General features: G+C 40.5%; 1 protein-coding gene across 1 annotated transcript; it reads right to left on the bottom strand.

Annotated features, from left to right (window-relative positions):
• Nucleotides 1–4,800: 4,800 nt before the first annotated feature.
• tubb4bl (tubulin, beta 4B class IVb-like) lies at nt 4,801–11,022 on the bottom strand. The gene is made up of 4 exons (XM_057861529.1): nt 10,818–11,022; nt 10,158–10,266; nt 7,073–7,183; nt 4,801–6,987 (listed from the first exon to the last, which is right to left on the bottom strand). The coding sequence occupies exons 1-4, from the start codon at nt 10,872–10,874 to the stop codon at nt 5,930–5,932; spliced, it is 1,335 nt and encodes a 444-aa protein (XP_057717512.1). The 5' UTR covers nt 10,875–11,022; the 3' UTR covers nt 4,801–5,929.
• Nucleotides 11,023–15,685: the final 4,663 nt, after the last annotated feature.

Below are 15,685 nucleotides of genomic sequence, written 5' to 3'. Positions count from 1 at the left end.
ATCCAAGGTGTGTAACAATACAACAATGTGCATCGATTTATCAGTCGGTTGAGCAATCATGTTTCGACAGTGAACAAACGTTCATTCGGCCCTCTCAGTCAAAAATTGATTGGATGTCTGGCGCCGTCAACGGCAGCCAAGGATTCATGTTGAATTTTGTTATAATGTGTTCATGATATGATTAGTTTATTAGTTCGTTGCAACTTGTTTGTAAATAATGTGAAATGATTGATAAAAATACAATTTTACATATTATTTTGTGAAAATTAGAATTCATAGAATCAAAAATGAAAATTCTTATTAAATACATTTTTACAACTCGCTACCCTCAAGCAGAAACTTCCTTTATCCAAATTTGGTAAATTTAAAAAATTTTCTCACCGATCTATACTTTTGATCAGTCCTCGCTCTATGTGTTATTTTTACAAGATGTTTAATCTCAAGAGTTGAAAACAGCTAAGTGGTGAAATATTACAACCATCATATTTGACAAGACCTTACAGGGATTCACAGATAGACTTGTAGTTTCTAAAAGATAAATGTTATTACGAGTTAAAATTAGTGATGCAGGATAATACATTTTTCAACCGATACCGATAATTTCCTCCTCGTTCCAAGCGATAACTGATAACGTCAAGCCGATAATTCTATTAAAAGATTTATGTAAAATTTTAAAGTATACACAAGAGAAAATATTACTGTGCAAAAATATAATTTATTGCTCCTTTTTTCAACACCAAATGTGAACAAGTCGTAAATTCCAACATCTAAATAAAGACAGATTGTCTGACATTGTGTAATAGTAAACTTTTGTCAACAATTACATACAGAGTAAATACCTAAGTTGCACAAAAATGTGTTTAAAAGTAAGCCATTCCTAACATATAACATTACTACACTGCAAAAACACACCTCTTTAAAACTAGTTAAATTCCCTTGTTTTCAGTGTAAATCTATTGGAAATAAGTGAAATTATCTGCCAGCACTTCAAGTATATTTCACTCAGATTTCTTGAAGAAAAATAGCTAGCTGAAAATAAGGTTAACAGCCTAATTTTAAGCAATAAATTATTACACTTAATCCTAAAAATAAGTCAGAAATGTTAAAAAATGTTCAAGAATAGGTGTATGTATCGATGAATAGGCTTAATAAGAATAATACTTACTTCAAGTTAGTGGAAAAATCTGAAGCATTCATCTGTTAATTACCGTAGTCTTTAACACTCAAAACAAGATAGGGAAAATTATTTGACTAGATTTAAGAAGAATGATCTGATTAAGACGTCATGAATTTACAGCATATTGAATGCATTACTGACTGGCTGACTTCTTGTGAGTGGTTTGGTGCATGTTACAATTATCATCTAACCACTGTGCCGAAGCATGCTTACTTGACATCACTTGTCCAAATGTCCGTGATGAAACTCATGTAATCGGCATGTTTTTCACAAAGAATGTTGGTCATATAAACTGCATTATTTTTTTTATCCGGGGCTTGGGCTCTCCGGTCACATCGGTAAAAAAAACGTCTCTCATCCGGCATCCCCTCCCGCCTGTGCCCTTGAGTCCGTCCGGCCGCCGTAGTGCACGATGAGTTGAACGATGAGTGGCGGTGGCAGCTACGTTCCTACCGGTGTTATATCCGCCCATGCCGGCCGTCTCGCCACGGCGTATTCGGGGCATGGCTCTGCTCCGGACGGAGGCGCGCGTCTAGCTTAGTTTATGTGTGTTTAGCTGTAGCATTCACGCTAGCAGCAGTCTCGTATTCATTCCAAAAATCTTTGTAATGCAGTTTTTAAATGGCTGCTGGGTTAGTGGTGTTGAATGAGGACGCTTTCTTTCCGCCTCAAGGACCTTCTGCGGTGCATGTTTTGCAGATGGCGAGAGCAACGTTTGTTTACCACACGATAAACAACCCACGTTAGTAAGATCCGCCATAATATTGCTTCAACTCTGTTGTGTAACTCCGCCTCCTGTATGACGCCATACTCCTCAACCCCTCCTCCTCCAGGGGCTTCAGAGAGAGGAGGGGTTGAGGATGCGGCAGTGGGAAAGTGGACAAAACTGCTTCGTTTGCGCACATTTGGAGGCTAAATCAAGTATATAATTATCGGATTGCATTATCGGTTGAATTTTAAAAAAAATCTGGATTATCTGTGTGATGTCATAATTGCCATTATCGGCCGATAATTATCGGTAACCGATATTATCGTGCATCTTTAGTTAAAATAATTTGATATTGACACCCCGCTTGATGTTTTAATTTTTATACAATTTGTAAAATTAGTTTAACTACTACATCGCCATTGTTGTTGACGTCGCAGGGCGGTGACGTCACATGGTTACGCTGCCGGGCTTCTAGAGTATGACTTAACATACATGACATAAACATGACATCTGTTCAACCCTTTCAATTTGAACCCGATAGGATCATTAATGAGCATGATAGCACTGTCGATATTTCACAAAACGAGGAGCAAAAGCAAAATGAACAGGAAAGATGGGATCAGACGAGACGAGACTAGGGAGGGGGGAAAAAAGTGTTCTGCCAAAATGTGCTACAGCGGCAAAACGTCCTACAACAGGTGAATTTGACACCTAAAGTACTACCGTGCGCTTTCAGCTTGTTTTGTTTAGATGCGTACAGAAAGAACATACACTGCTGACCAAAAGTATTGGCACTCCTGCAATTTTGTCAGTTAATGCTCAATTTCTCCCAGAAAATGATTGCAATTACAAATGCTTTGGTAGCAATACTAGTATCTTCATTTATTTTGCTTGCAATGAAAAAACACAAAAGTGAATGAATAAAAGATTAAATCATTATCATTTTACATAAAACTCCAAAAATGGGCGGGACATTGACAAAGTATTGGCACCCTCAGCCTAATACTTGGAAACACAATCTTCAGACAAAATTACTGCGAACAACCACTTCTGGTATCCATCAATGAGTTTCTTATAATGCTCTGCTGGAATTTTAGACCATTCTTCTTTGGCCAACTGCTCCAGGTTTCTGAGATTTGAACGGTGCCTTCTCCAAACTGCCATTTTCAGATCTCTCCACAGGTATTCTATTGGATTCAGGTCTGGACTCATTGCTGGCCACTTTAGAAGTCTGCAGTGCTTTCTCTCAAACCATTTTCTAGTGCTTTTTGAAGTGTGTTTTGGGTCATTGTCGTGCTGGAAGACCCATGACCTCTGAGGGAGACTCAGCTTTCTCACACTGAGCCCAACATAACGCTGCAAAATCTGTTGGTGGTCTTCAGACTTTATAATGCCATGAACACGGTCAAGCAGTCCAGTGCCAGAGACAGCAAAGCAACCCCAAAACATCATGGAACCTCCACCATGTTTGACTGTTGGGACCGTGTTCTCTTCTTTGAAGGCCTCGTTTTTTTCCCCTGTAAACTCTATGTTGATGCCTTTTCCCAAAAAGCTCTACTTTTGTCGCATCTGACCAGAGAACATTCTTCCCAAACGTTTTTCGCTTTCTCGGGTAAGTTTTGGCAAACTCCAGCTTGGCTTTATATCTCTCTGGAGAAGTCAGAAGTAGGGTCTACCTGGGTATCCTACCATAGAGTTCCTTTTCATTCAGACGCCAACGGATAGTACAGGTTGACACTGTTGTACCTTCGGACTGCAGGACAGCTTGAACTTGTTTGGATGTCAGTCGAGGTTCTTTATCCACCATCCGCAGATGTCGTTGAAATCTCTCGTCAATTCTACATCTAGGGAGGTTAGCCACTGTGCCATGGGCTTTACATTTATTGCTGACACTGCGCACGGTAGACACAGGAACATTCAGGTGTTTGGAGATGGACTTGTAGCCTTGAGATTTCCCATGGTTCTTCACAATTTTGCTTATCAAGTCCTCAGACAGTTATTTGGTCTTCTTTCTTTTCTCCACGCTCAATGGGTACACACAAGGACACAGGACAGAGGTTGAGTCAACTTTAATCCATTTTCACTGGCTGTGAGTGTGATTTAGTTATTGCCACCAGCTGTTCCCAATTTTGGAGTTTTGTGTAAAATGATAATGATTTAATTTTTTCCCCCATTCTCGTTTGTGTTATTTAATTGCAAGCAAAATAAATGAAGAACTAATACCAAAGCATTTGTATTTGCAATCATTTTCTGGGAGAAACTGAGCATTATCTGACAGAATTGCAGTAGTGCCAATACTTTTGGCCAGTGGTGAACTAAAGATGCCTTCAGTATAATACTTAAACGTAGTAATATCAAATAACGGTGCTTCAAATATGCCATGTGACTAATGTGGTCAACAAATCAACAATTTGCTTTAAAGCTACCACAAGAAAACACAATGCTTAAAAGTATTAGAGGGAAACACATGCAAAAAGTATTTTGAGGCAATGAAAAGTTAATGAAATCCTTAGTAAAACACAAATAGTATGTTCTCGCCCCTTTTAACCGATGTGTGAATGTGCTGGATGTCTCGCCGCGTAGAAGGAATTGCAGTGGCCCCCATCGTGTTCGTCTAGTGACAGAGACAAACTACTGTATGTCATCACCCCGAGCGTCCATTGTGCGCATAAAACATGGCACCCTCCGTAGGTCAAAACATACTAAATATTATATTTTTAAATAAATGGCAATATTTTGTTTCTAATAACATATTTTAGTAAAAGAGAAGAAGTGTGTCTTACTAGAGCCTATAAGTCTTTAAGTCCGAGTTTCCCTATAAAATATATTGAATAAATGTGACCGCTTTAGATGAATAACTGATCAAATTTGCTGAAACATTTTCATAGCATGACACAATAAACAACACAAAAAGTGACCTTTGAAACAGATGTTTTATTAATGCTTATCCAATGGAACGGCTTCACAGTTAAACTCTCTTGCTTGGAAACAATGGCAAGGATGAGGGGTCTAAATGTGAGGGTCGATTTAGTGCGTTTACAACCACAAGCAAAACCTTCACTAGTTCGGAATCACTCACTAGCTACTGTAGTAGTGAGTGTGTTGTGAATTTTGTGGTACTAATCAAAATGTGGAGTGAGTACAAGTTACGTCTTCTATAATGTAAAACCAGTGGTTACGAAAAAAATATATTAGTACCGTATTTTCCGGGATATAAGTCGCAGTGTTTTTCCATAGTTTTTTGGGCCTGCGACTTAGACTTTGGTGCTACTCATATTATGATTTTTTTTATTTTACACATTGATAGCCGTGAAATTGTTATGTTGTTTTATTTATCCAAATAACTCACTCTCCGCCCTTTATAATCAGGATTTAAATCAACATTGTCACTGTGGTAGTTCAGCGTGCTGACTACTGAGCCAATAGCCCCATTGATTTGAGCTGCTGGTACCCTCTTATAGATTCTCAGGGAGTATGGTTTTCCCAACGTTTTATACGTGCAGCACTCCCTCCAACCTGCCTTCAGTTGCTCGGTAGTCGGCACCCTTGACTGCCAAAGTAATCGAGTTGTTTTTTAATCCTGGTATAAAATAAATATGAAACAAATTCGTGTTCTTCCATCATTTTCTACAAAAATCTACCGTAATATTTAGAGTTGCTGTTGCACTTTACAATTTTTTTTACGATGAAAGAAATATTCAGGCAACCCCAGCTGCCAGTATTCTATAAATTCACTTTTTTTGGAGTGTATAGTCTGAAAAATACGATATTTGAAATTTTAGTGGACCTTGATAGAAATATTTCTGCAGTGAGAGTTGGAGTGAATGAATAAATGAATGATTCCGAACATAGCTAACGTCTAACAACACATCAGAGCAACGTGGAGCTAGGAGGGCTGAGGTGAGATGGTTTCATTAATCGTTCGCTGACATTGTCGGTCAGTTGCATTCAATCACTTGAACCGGGTTCATGTGGATTGGACGTGAATGGTCGTCATTGTCAGCGAACCGCTGGCGTGTTGGGGAAGGTGATATGGGAGGTTTTTAGTTTCCCTCTTCCTCGCCTTCCTCCTCGAACTCGCCCTCTTCAGCGGTGGCATCCTGGTACTGCTGGTACTCGGAAACCAGGTCGTTCATGTTGCTCTCGGCCTCGGTGAACTCCATCTCGTCCATGCCCTCGCCCGTGTACCAGTGGAGGAAAGCCTTGCGTCGGAACATGGCCGTGAACTGCTCGGAGATGCGCTTGAAGAGCTCCTGGATGGCGGTGCTGTTGCCAATGAAGGTGGCGGCCATCTTCAGGCCGCGCGGCGGGATGTCGCAGACGGCCGTCTTGACGTTGTTGGGGATCCACTCCACGAAGTAGCTGCTGTTTTTGTTCTGCACGTTCAGCATCTGCTCGTCCACCTCCTTCATGGACATGCGGCCGCGGAAGACGGCGGCCACGGTTAGGTAGCGGCCGTGGCGCGGGTCGCATGCCGCCATCATGTTCTTGGCGTCGAACATCTGCTGGGTGAGCTCGGGAACTGAGAGGGCGCGGTACTGTTGGCTCCCCCTGCTGGTGAGAGGGGCGAAACCAGGCATGAAGAAGTGCAGGCGGGGGAAGGGCACCATGTTGACGGCTAGCTTGCGCAGGTCAGCATTCAGCTGACCAGGGAAACGCAGGCATGTGGTGACGCCGCTCATGGTGGCCGACACCAAGTGGTTGAGGTCTCCGTAGGTGGGCGTGGTTAACTTCAGAGTGCGGAAGCAGATGTCGTAGAGCGCCTCGTTGTCGATGCAGTACGTCTCGTCCGTATTCTCAACCAGCTGGTGCACCGACAGGGTGGCGTTGTACGGCTCCACCACTGTGTCGGACACCTTTGGTGAGGGCACCACGCTGAAGGTGTTCATGATGCGGTCCGGGTACTCCTCCCGGATCTTGCTGATGAGCAGCGTGCCCATGCCTGAGCCGGTGCCGCCACCCAGAGAGTGGGTCAGCTGGAAGCCCTGCAGGCAGTCACAGCTCTCAGCCTCCTTCCTCACCACGTCCAGGACAGAATCCACTAGCTCAGCTCCCTCCGTGTAGTGGCCCTTGGCCCAGTTGTTGCCGGCTCCGCTCTGACCTGGAAAACGGTGTTGAGGATCACATGTTGGAGTTAAGTGGAGCGTGACACCATAGACACTGATGATTTTGTGATGGTGACTTACCAAAGACAAAGTTGTCAGGTCTGAAGATCTGACCAAAGGGTCCGGACCTGACGGAGTCCATGGTTCCGGGCTCAAGATCCACCAGGATGGCACGGGGAACATACTTTCCACCTGGAAATGGGAATAGCCATTTGTGCACCGTGTACCACTGACATTAAAATATTGTAACTTAGTTCTTGACTCCTTCACTGCCATTAACGAAAGTAGTCGTCCAATGCATTTGTAATGTTTGAATGGATTTTATGTTTATCACCGCCAATGATAGCCAGTGATTTTTTTAAAAAGTAATAAATATATATATTTATACATAAATTTAAAAATGAGGAAAAGCATGATTCCACATTGATATCAAAATTGAAAAACCATGACAGTATTTTGTAAATTGTAGTGTTTTTTTTTTTTTAAGCGTAATTGCTGTCCATCAGGTCCCCACACCAGCCCTGTGTCCTTAAAGTGGTGTGGTCCTGTAGTCTACTGCAGCTCCATGCAAGTGTTTTGTTTGTTTGGAAATTTTTCCTATTCAATTACCAGCTGTTGTATCGTTGGATGAGTGCCTTTAGGAGGCGTGGCCTAGTGACGGACCTCCTGAGCTGAAGTCGGGAGTAAAACGTTGGAAGTTTCGTGCATGTGAGCTTTGGGATGTCCCGCACTTTTTTTTGTGATTTAATTTTGTTTTAATTAAATTAGAAATTAAGACAAAAAAATAAATATTTTCTAATTAAAAAAATGATTTGGACAATTTTTCGGCACACAATGTCTCTAAAAGGGGAATTTGAAAATTACTTTCCAGATATAATAAGACTACATTTTAAAATAACAGAATTTTACAGGGTTTTTTTTGCATTTTATAATGTATATTTTTAACATAGACTTCATAATGATATTGACGGGGCGCGGGCCAATTAATAGGGGGTCTGCATTGTTGGCGTGGCCGTCAAAGCTGACCGAGTGGGATTACTGAGAAAGAGCTTTTTTCGTTGAAAATTTTTGTGAATAAATGCGTAAATCCCTGAATTCTTTATAGATATCGACATGAAAAAGCCTCCATTCTTGGTTAAAAGCTAAAAAAACGTGCAGTTAGCATTTACATTACGTAAATATGTCGAAGTGCGATGCTAGTCCGTCAGTCAATGTGGCTGCCGCCATATGTAAACAGCTTTTCCGGTGAGAATTCTTGTGAATAAATGCTTAAATCCCTGAATTCTTTATAGATATGGGCGTAAAATAATCTCGATTCTTGGCAAAAAGCAAAAAACCGTGCCGGTAGCATTTATTTTACGTAAATATTGCGAACTATGAGGCCAGTCAGTAAGGAAATTAGCGCCCGCCATATGTAAACAATGACCTTTTTCCGTTGAAAATTCTTGTGAATAGATGGTTAAATCCCTGAATTCTTTATAGATCTGGACATAAAAGAGTCTCCATTCTTGGTTAAAAGCCCCCCCCAAAAAATGTGTAGGTAGCATTTATTTCACGTGATTATTGCGAAGTATAATGCCAGTGCTGCAGCGGCTAATTTCTCCCATTGATTTTTTTCACATTTCAAAATGCATGCATAGTATGAAAAATATATTGATTACCTTGAATCCTCAAACAAATCACTCCTGAGACAATCCTTCCGGTTTGTATGCGGTAAAGCTTTCCTACTTTTTCAACATAAATCCGGCATTAGATCACTGCATGTGGCGCTGCGACCAGGGGTGAAAGTGGCTAGAATTTCTTGCCGGAACTCCCCGACGTGAAGGTCGCCACGGAGCCAGGAATTTGATTTATTTATTTTTCATTCAAAATTGTATTTTTTCAATGATTTGCAAAATAAAAGTTAACAAAAACAGCAATAACCCCAAACTCCATCTCCTAATTTTTATTTTCCCTCATTTCATCACATATTAAATGCCAAATCCCAATTTTAACTACTTAAGATCATAGGATATATATTAAAATTGAAGTTAATGCAGAGTGAAATAGAATATATTTTGAAGAAATGAATAGGTAGCCTAACATACATAAATGAAAAAATGTAAGTCCAAAGTGCACATTGACAGCTAAGATGTTCTGAACCTCCCCATCAGAGAAAATAAAACTAAATATGATAAATTGCTTTTCCAGAAAACATGCACATTCGAACCAATCAGAGTTAACCATCTCTGCTGATCACATGTCAGTATGTCAGCCAATTGAACAGATAAATTAGTCCAGGCGTTTTGCTTTGCTGCGTGCATTCGCACATTGACGTGACTCATCATCGTCAGACTCAGATAACTGCAGCAGCTGGGGAAACCTCCATGACGTCCGTGGAATAAAATCAATAATAAATATTGGTGGAGACGGATTACGCAACACAAGCACTTTATTATGCTTATTGTTAACACATGTGTATGTAAATCTGATGTTAGTAGATTTGTTTTCTTCTTGGAGCTGAAATGCATGTGTGGCAGCTTAGCATTTTTTTTTTTACATACCGTTTTGACAGTTGCTGTCATATTTTCGGAATCAAAGCACCATGTACCGGAACAGCATTCTGGCCCTGAATCTTATACCAGAACTGCGTTCTGGCCCTGAATCTTATACCGGAACTGCGTTCCTGACCGTTTTAGCCTACTTTCACCCCTGGCTGCGACCAACTGCAAATAACTGAAGCTCATTGTGGGATGGCCCCCTACTTAAAGGCGTGGCGCACTGAAGGTCGAATCTGACTCGTCAATATCATTATCAAGTCTATGATTTTCAAAAAGAAATACATGTATTTCTTTTTTTCTATTCTGTATGCATACAGAATGTGACACGTACATAAAAAGAGTATCTAATATTAAGAGGCTGAAAAAAGAGAATTTGGACAATTTTCAGGTCAACATTTTAACCGAAAAATAGTTGACTAATTTGATAACTATTTAGTTGTCATGTAGTTAATTCATTGTGGTCGTCCTAATTGTTCTTTTATGATGAAAATTGAAGACACAAGGGACTAAGGGTGTCTAGACTACCCCCTTATTGATTAATTATTGATCGAGTGGTACATCCCCTGCCTTTTGTCTCCCCGCTTATGATGTACTCAATCATGCCATTTAAAATGCATTGAGTTTACCAGTGGCCTCATTGTAGTAGACGCTGATCCTGTCAAGCTGCAGGTCGCTGTCGCCATGGTATGTCCCGGTGGGATCAATGCCGTGCTCGTCACTGATCACCTCCCAGAACTGGAATGGTTAAAAATAAGATATCAAGGATGAAGATGCATATCAGTAACAAAAAAAAAATATATATATATTTTTCCTGGCATTGCATTGGATCAGTCGCACTTTTTGTGAAAAGAAATTGAATCTCAGGTTTTTTAAATATGGAATCGGGGGGGGGGGGGGGGGGGGGGTGAATTAAATCACGATTAAAATGCAGTATTTTGCATTTTCAGCGTAAAATACACTCTCAGTATGGCAAACTAGGTCGTTGAATAAGAGGGGGAGGGGCTCCATCCTGTGATTGAGTAACATAATGGACTACAGTCACTACACCCCTAAATGCTTTTAAATGAAGAAAATGTTTTATTCAGCGAAATGATGAGAGAAAACATCTCCGTATTGACAGTGATTTTGTGGCAAGATTGACGTGAAAAATGCATGCAAAGCCTTCCTTCTGGAACATTCTGCGAGGATGGGTTCGGCTTCCCTTCTACGAATGAATGAATTCTCGCACGCACTAATCTGTGCATGCCTAAAAATAGCGTTCAAACGTGTGCAGCGTGCAGCTTTACCTTAGCTCCGATCTGGTTCCCGCACTGACCGGCTTGCAGGTGCACAATTTCGCGCATTTTGGGATGCGGATGAGCGACGCGGAAGGTTCGAGAAGATGAAGAAGGAGAAGGAGGAGACGTTGAGAAGCGAGGATAGTTGCAGATTCTCTCTCCTGGTTCGTGGCACCGCCTCCCACTAGGAACGCTTCTACTGGGCTGAATCGGTGGCGCAAGCTGACGTCATCGCCATGGCAACCATAGAGCGGAACAGAGGGGGGCTATGGTAGTGCATGTGATGCTGCCATTGTCTTCTCACGCACTCTGCGAACTCAGTTTTCCCCCTCCCATTTGGAACACTCTCTAAAAAAATAATTCACTTGATCGACCTGTTTAAAAATAGATGCTCACAAAGATCGCTTCTTGTTTTTCAGTTGCTATTTTTGGATTGCATCGCTTCTAGAAAATGGCCACAACATTCATGCATTCAAGCTGCATGAATGAGGTTTTTGGCAGCTATTGATTGTGATAGATGCCCAATCATTTTGACTGGTAGTAATCATTTGCAGCTTTGCTTAGTTTTCCTTTTGGGATGCCATGATTGACTACAGTGATATGAAAATGTATACAAACCTTTTGCAATTTCTCACATTTCTGCATAAAATCACCATCAGATGTGGTCTGATCCTTGTCAAAATCACACAGATGAAAAAACGGTGTCTGCTTTAACTCAAACCACCCAAACATTGATAGGTGTACATTAGGGTTGTCATAATTTTCACTTTAACGGGGGGTAATTATGACAATTTTAAAATCAATCACGTTAAAATATTTGATGCAATTAACGCACATGCCCCGCTCAAACAGATTAAAATGGCAGCACAGTGTCATGTCCACTTGTTACATGTTTTTTTTTGGTGTTTTGTCGTCCTCTGCTGGCGCTTGGGTGCGACTGATTTTATGGGTTTCAGCACCATGAGCATTGTGTAATTATTGACATCAACAATGGCGAGCTACTAGTTTATTTTTTGATTGAAAATTTTACAAATTTTATTAAAACAAATACATTAAGAGGGGTTTTAATATAAAATTTCTATAACTTGTACTAACATTTATCTTTTAAGAACTACAAGTCTTTCCATCCATGGATCACTTTAACAGAATGTTAATGTTAACGCCATTTTGTTGATTTATTGTTATAATAAAGAAATACAGTACTTATGTACAGTATGTTGAATGTATATATCCGTCTTGTGTCTTAACTTTCCATTCCAACAATAATTTACAGAAAAATGTGGCATATTTTATAGACGGTTTGAATTGCGATTAAATACGATTAATTTTTAAGCTGTGATTAACTCAAAAGTTTTAATCGTTTGACAGCCCTATTTTACATATTTTATTGAGGATAGTATGCAAACTACTGATTCGCCAAGAATCGAGACTGTTTTACGTCCATATTTATGAAGAATCCTGGGATTCAAACATTTATTCACAAGAATTTTCACTGGAAAAGCTCTGTTTACATTTGTCGGCCGCCACATTGACTGACAGACTAACATCGTACTTCAACATATGTAAAATAAATGCTAACTGCACATTATTTGCTTTAAACCAAGAATCGAGACTGTTTTACATCCATATCTATAAAGAATTGAGGGATTTAAGCATTTATTCACTAGAATTTTCACCGGAAAGGCTCTGTGTACATATGGTGGCCGCCACATTGACTGACAGACTAGCATAGTACTTCGACATATTTACGTAAAATAAAGGCTAACTGCATGTTTGTTTTTTGTTTTGCTTTTTACCAAGAATCGAGACTGTTTTACGTCCATATCTATAAAGAATTGAGGGATTTAAGCATTTATTCATAAGAATTTTCACCGGAAAAGCTCTGTTTACATAAGGCGGCCGCTAGCTACATTCAGTAACAGACTAGCATCGTACCTCGACATATTTACGTAAAATAAATGCTAGCTGCAGGTTTTGTTTTTTTTTTTTTTTGCTTTCAACCAAGAATCAAGACTGTTTTACGTCCATATCTATAAAGAATTCAGGGATTTAAGCATTAATTCAGAAGAATTTTAAACGAAAAAAGCACTTTGTGATTCCACTCGGTCAGCTTTGACGGCCACGCCAACAATGAAGGCCCCTTATTAATCGGCCCAGCGTCCCGTCAATATCATTATGAAGTCTATGAACAAGCATTATACAATGCTTGTATACAGTGCCTTGCAAAAGTATTCGGCCCCCTTGAACCTTGCAACCTTTCGCCACATTTCAGGCTTCAAACATAAAGATATAAAATTTTAATTTTTTGTCAAGAATCAACAACAAGTGGGACACAATCGTGAAGTGGAACAAAATTTATTGGATAATTTTAACTTTTTTAACAAATAAAAAACTGAAAAGTGGGGTGTGCACTATTATTCGGCCCCCTTGCGTTAATACTTTGTAGCGCCACCTTTTGCTCCAATTACAGCTGCAAGTCGCTTGGGTTATGTTTCTATCAGTTTTGCACATCGAGAGTCTGACATTCTTGCCCATTCTTCCTTGCAAAACAGCTGGAGCTCAGTGAGGTTGGATGGAGAGTGTTTGTGAACAGCAGTCTTCAGCTCTTTCCACAGATTCTTGATTGGATTCAGGTCTGGACTTTGACTTGGCCATTCTAACACCTGGATACGTTTATTTTTGAACCATTCCATTGTAGATTTGGCTTTATGTTTTGGATCATTGTCCTGTTGGAAGATAAATCTCCGTCCCAGTCTCAGGTCTTGTGCAGATACCAACAGGTTTTCTTCCAGAATGTTCCTGTATTTGGCTGCATCCATCTTCCCGTCAATTTTAACCATCTTCCCTGTCCCTGCTGAAAAAAGCAGGCCCAAACCATGATGCTGCCACCACCATGTTTGACAGTGGGGATGGTGTGTTCAGGGTGATGAGCTGTGTTGCTTTTACGCCAAACATATCGTTTTGCATTGTGGCCAAAAAGTTCAATTTTGGTTTCATCTGACCAGAGCACCTTCTTCCACATGTTTGGTGTGTCTCCCAGGAGGCTTGTGGCAAACTTTAAACGAGACTTTTTATGGATGTCTTTGAGAAATGGCTTTCTTCTTGCCACTCTTCCATATAGGCCAGATTTGTGCAGTGTACGACTGATTGTTGTCCTATGGACAGACTCTCCCACCTCAGCTGTAGATCTCTGCAGTTCATCCAGAGTGATCATGGGCCTCTTGGCTGCATCTCTGATCAGTTTTCTCCTTGTTTGAGAAGAAAGTTTGGAAGGACGGCCGGGTCTTGGTAGATTTACAGTGGTCTGATGCTCCTTCCATTTCAATATGATGGCTTGCACAGTGCTCCTTGAGATGTTTAAAGTTTGGGAAATCTTTTTGTATCCAAATCCGGCTTTAAACTTCTCCACAACAGTATCTCGGACCTGCCTGGTGTGTTCCTTGGTTTTCATAATGCTCTCTGCACTTTAAACAGAACCCTGAGACTATCACAGAGCAGGTGCATTTATACGGAGACTTGATTACACACAGGTAGATTCTATTTATCATCATCGGTCATTTAGGACAACATTGGATCATTCAGAGATCCTCACTGAACTTCTGGAGTGAGTTTGCTGCACTGAAAGTAAAGGGGCCGAATAATATTGCACGCCCCCCTTTTCAGTTTTTTATTTGTTAAAAAAGTTTCAATTATCCAATAAATGTTGTTCCACTTCACGATTGTGTCCCACTTGTTGTTGATTCTTGACAAAAAAATTAAATTTCATATCTTTATGTTTGAAGCCTGAAATGTGGCGAAAGGTTGCAAGATTCAAGGGGGCCGAATACTTTTGCAAGGCACTGTAGCTTCATCCGTTTCCACCGATATTCATTATTTATTTATTCCACTGACAGCACCGTTCTCCAGGCGTGTGTCAGATGTGTCATGTTGATGTGTGCATTGCGCTCAGCTAACCACTCTCCCCGACTCCAGTTGCCGATTCAATTGGCTGACATTCTGACATGTGACTAGCATGGATAGTTAGCTCTGATTGGTTCGAATGCACGTTTTCTGGGACAAAAACAAAAAAGAATAAGCTTGTTGAATTAATGTGATTAAAAAAAAGGGCAATGCAACAGAAAATTGATCAGATCTTTACGAGAAAGAGTTGAAGAGACTTATTTTATTTTCTCTGATGGGGAGGTTCAGAACACCAAGTTAACCCTATATTGCATGACCCCAGAAATAATGAACAGAAAATTCCAATTTTGTGGTGGTCCTTGCCCACACTCCCCTTTACTCTGACTTTTATTGTTGGAACACTTCCTGTTTTGACATGTGGTATCAGTTCAAACTTGGCAGGCTGGGTGTGGCAGACCTGGGAGTCCACCTGCAGCTCATCTGCAATAACCACTGCTTCTAAGGAGCGGCCTTGGCAGCAAGAAGGTGCCAGATGATTCTGCCTGTCGACATTGGTACATTGGCCAACTAAGCCTGTAGTTTTTGACGCTTGACTGATTCAGTCTTTGCCTTCAGGGCACCCACTCAGCTAGGCCTCCTGTCAGAATGAAGCCACCTGCCACAGCCATTCACTGGATCTTAACCCCTGTCAGCCACCAAACACCTTGCCTGTCTTTAATAAATACCACTTCACTTTTCATCAGCTTCCGGGTCACACTTTGGTCCGCATCGGCTTTGTCTATCCAGCCATAACAGATTTTTTTCAATTTGAAAGCTTTGTGTGGTCCTTAAACATAATTTTTTTTAAAAAAAATCTATTTTTTTGGTTTTGGATATACTAGTACATGTTCTCTAATTTGTATGCATTAAGCATTACATGCAGTTCTCGCATTAAAATAAAGTGAGATTGAACACAATTAGGTTTTAAACTAATTTTA

Source organism: Corythoichthys intestinalis, chromosome 16 (assembly GCF_030265065.1).
Source record: "Corythoichthys intestinalis isolate RoL2023-P3 chromosome 16, ASM3026506v1, whole genome shotgun sequence".
Lineage (NCBI taxonomy): Eukaryota > Metazoa > Chordata > Actinopteri > Syngnathiformes > Syngnathidae > Corythoichthys > Corythoichthys intestinalis.
The sequence above is the reverse complement of the archived record's forward strand: the minus strand, read 5'-3'. Positions and strand labels throughout refer to the sequence as shown.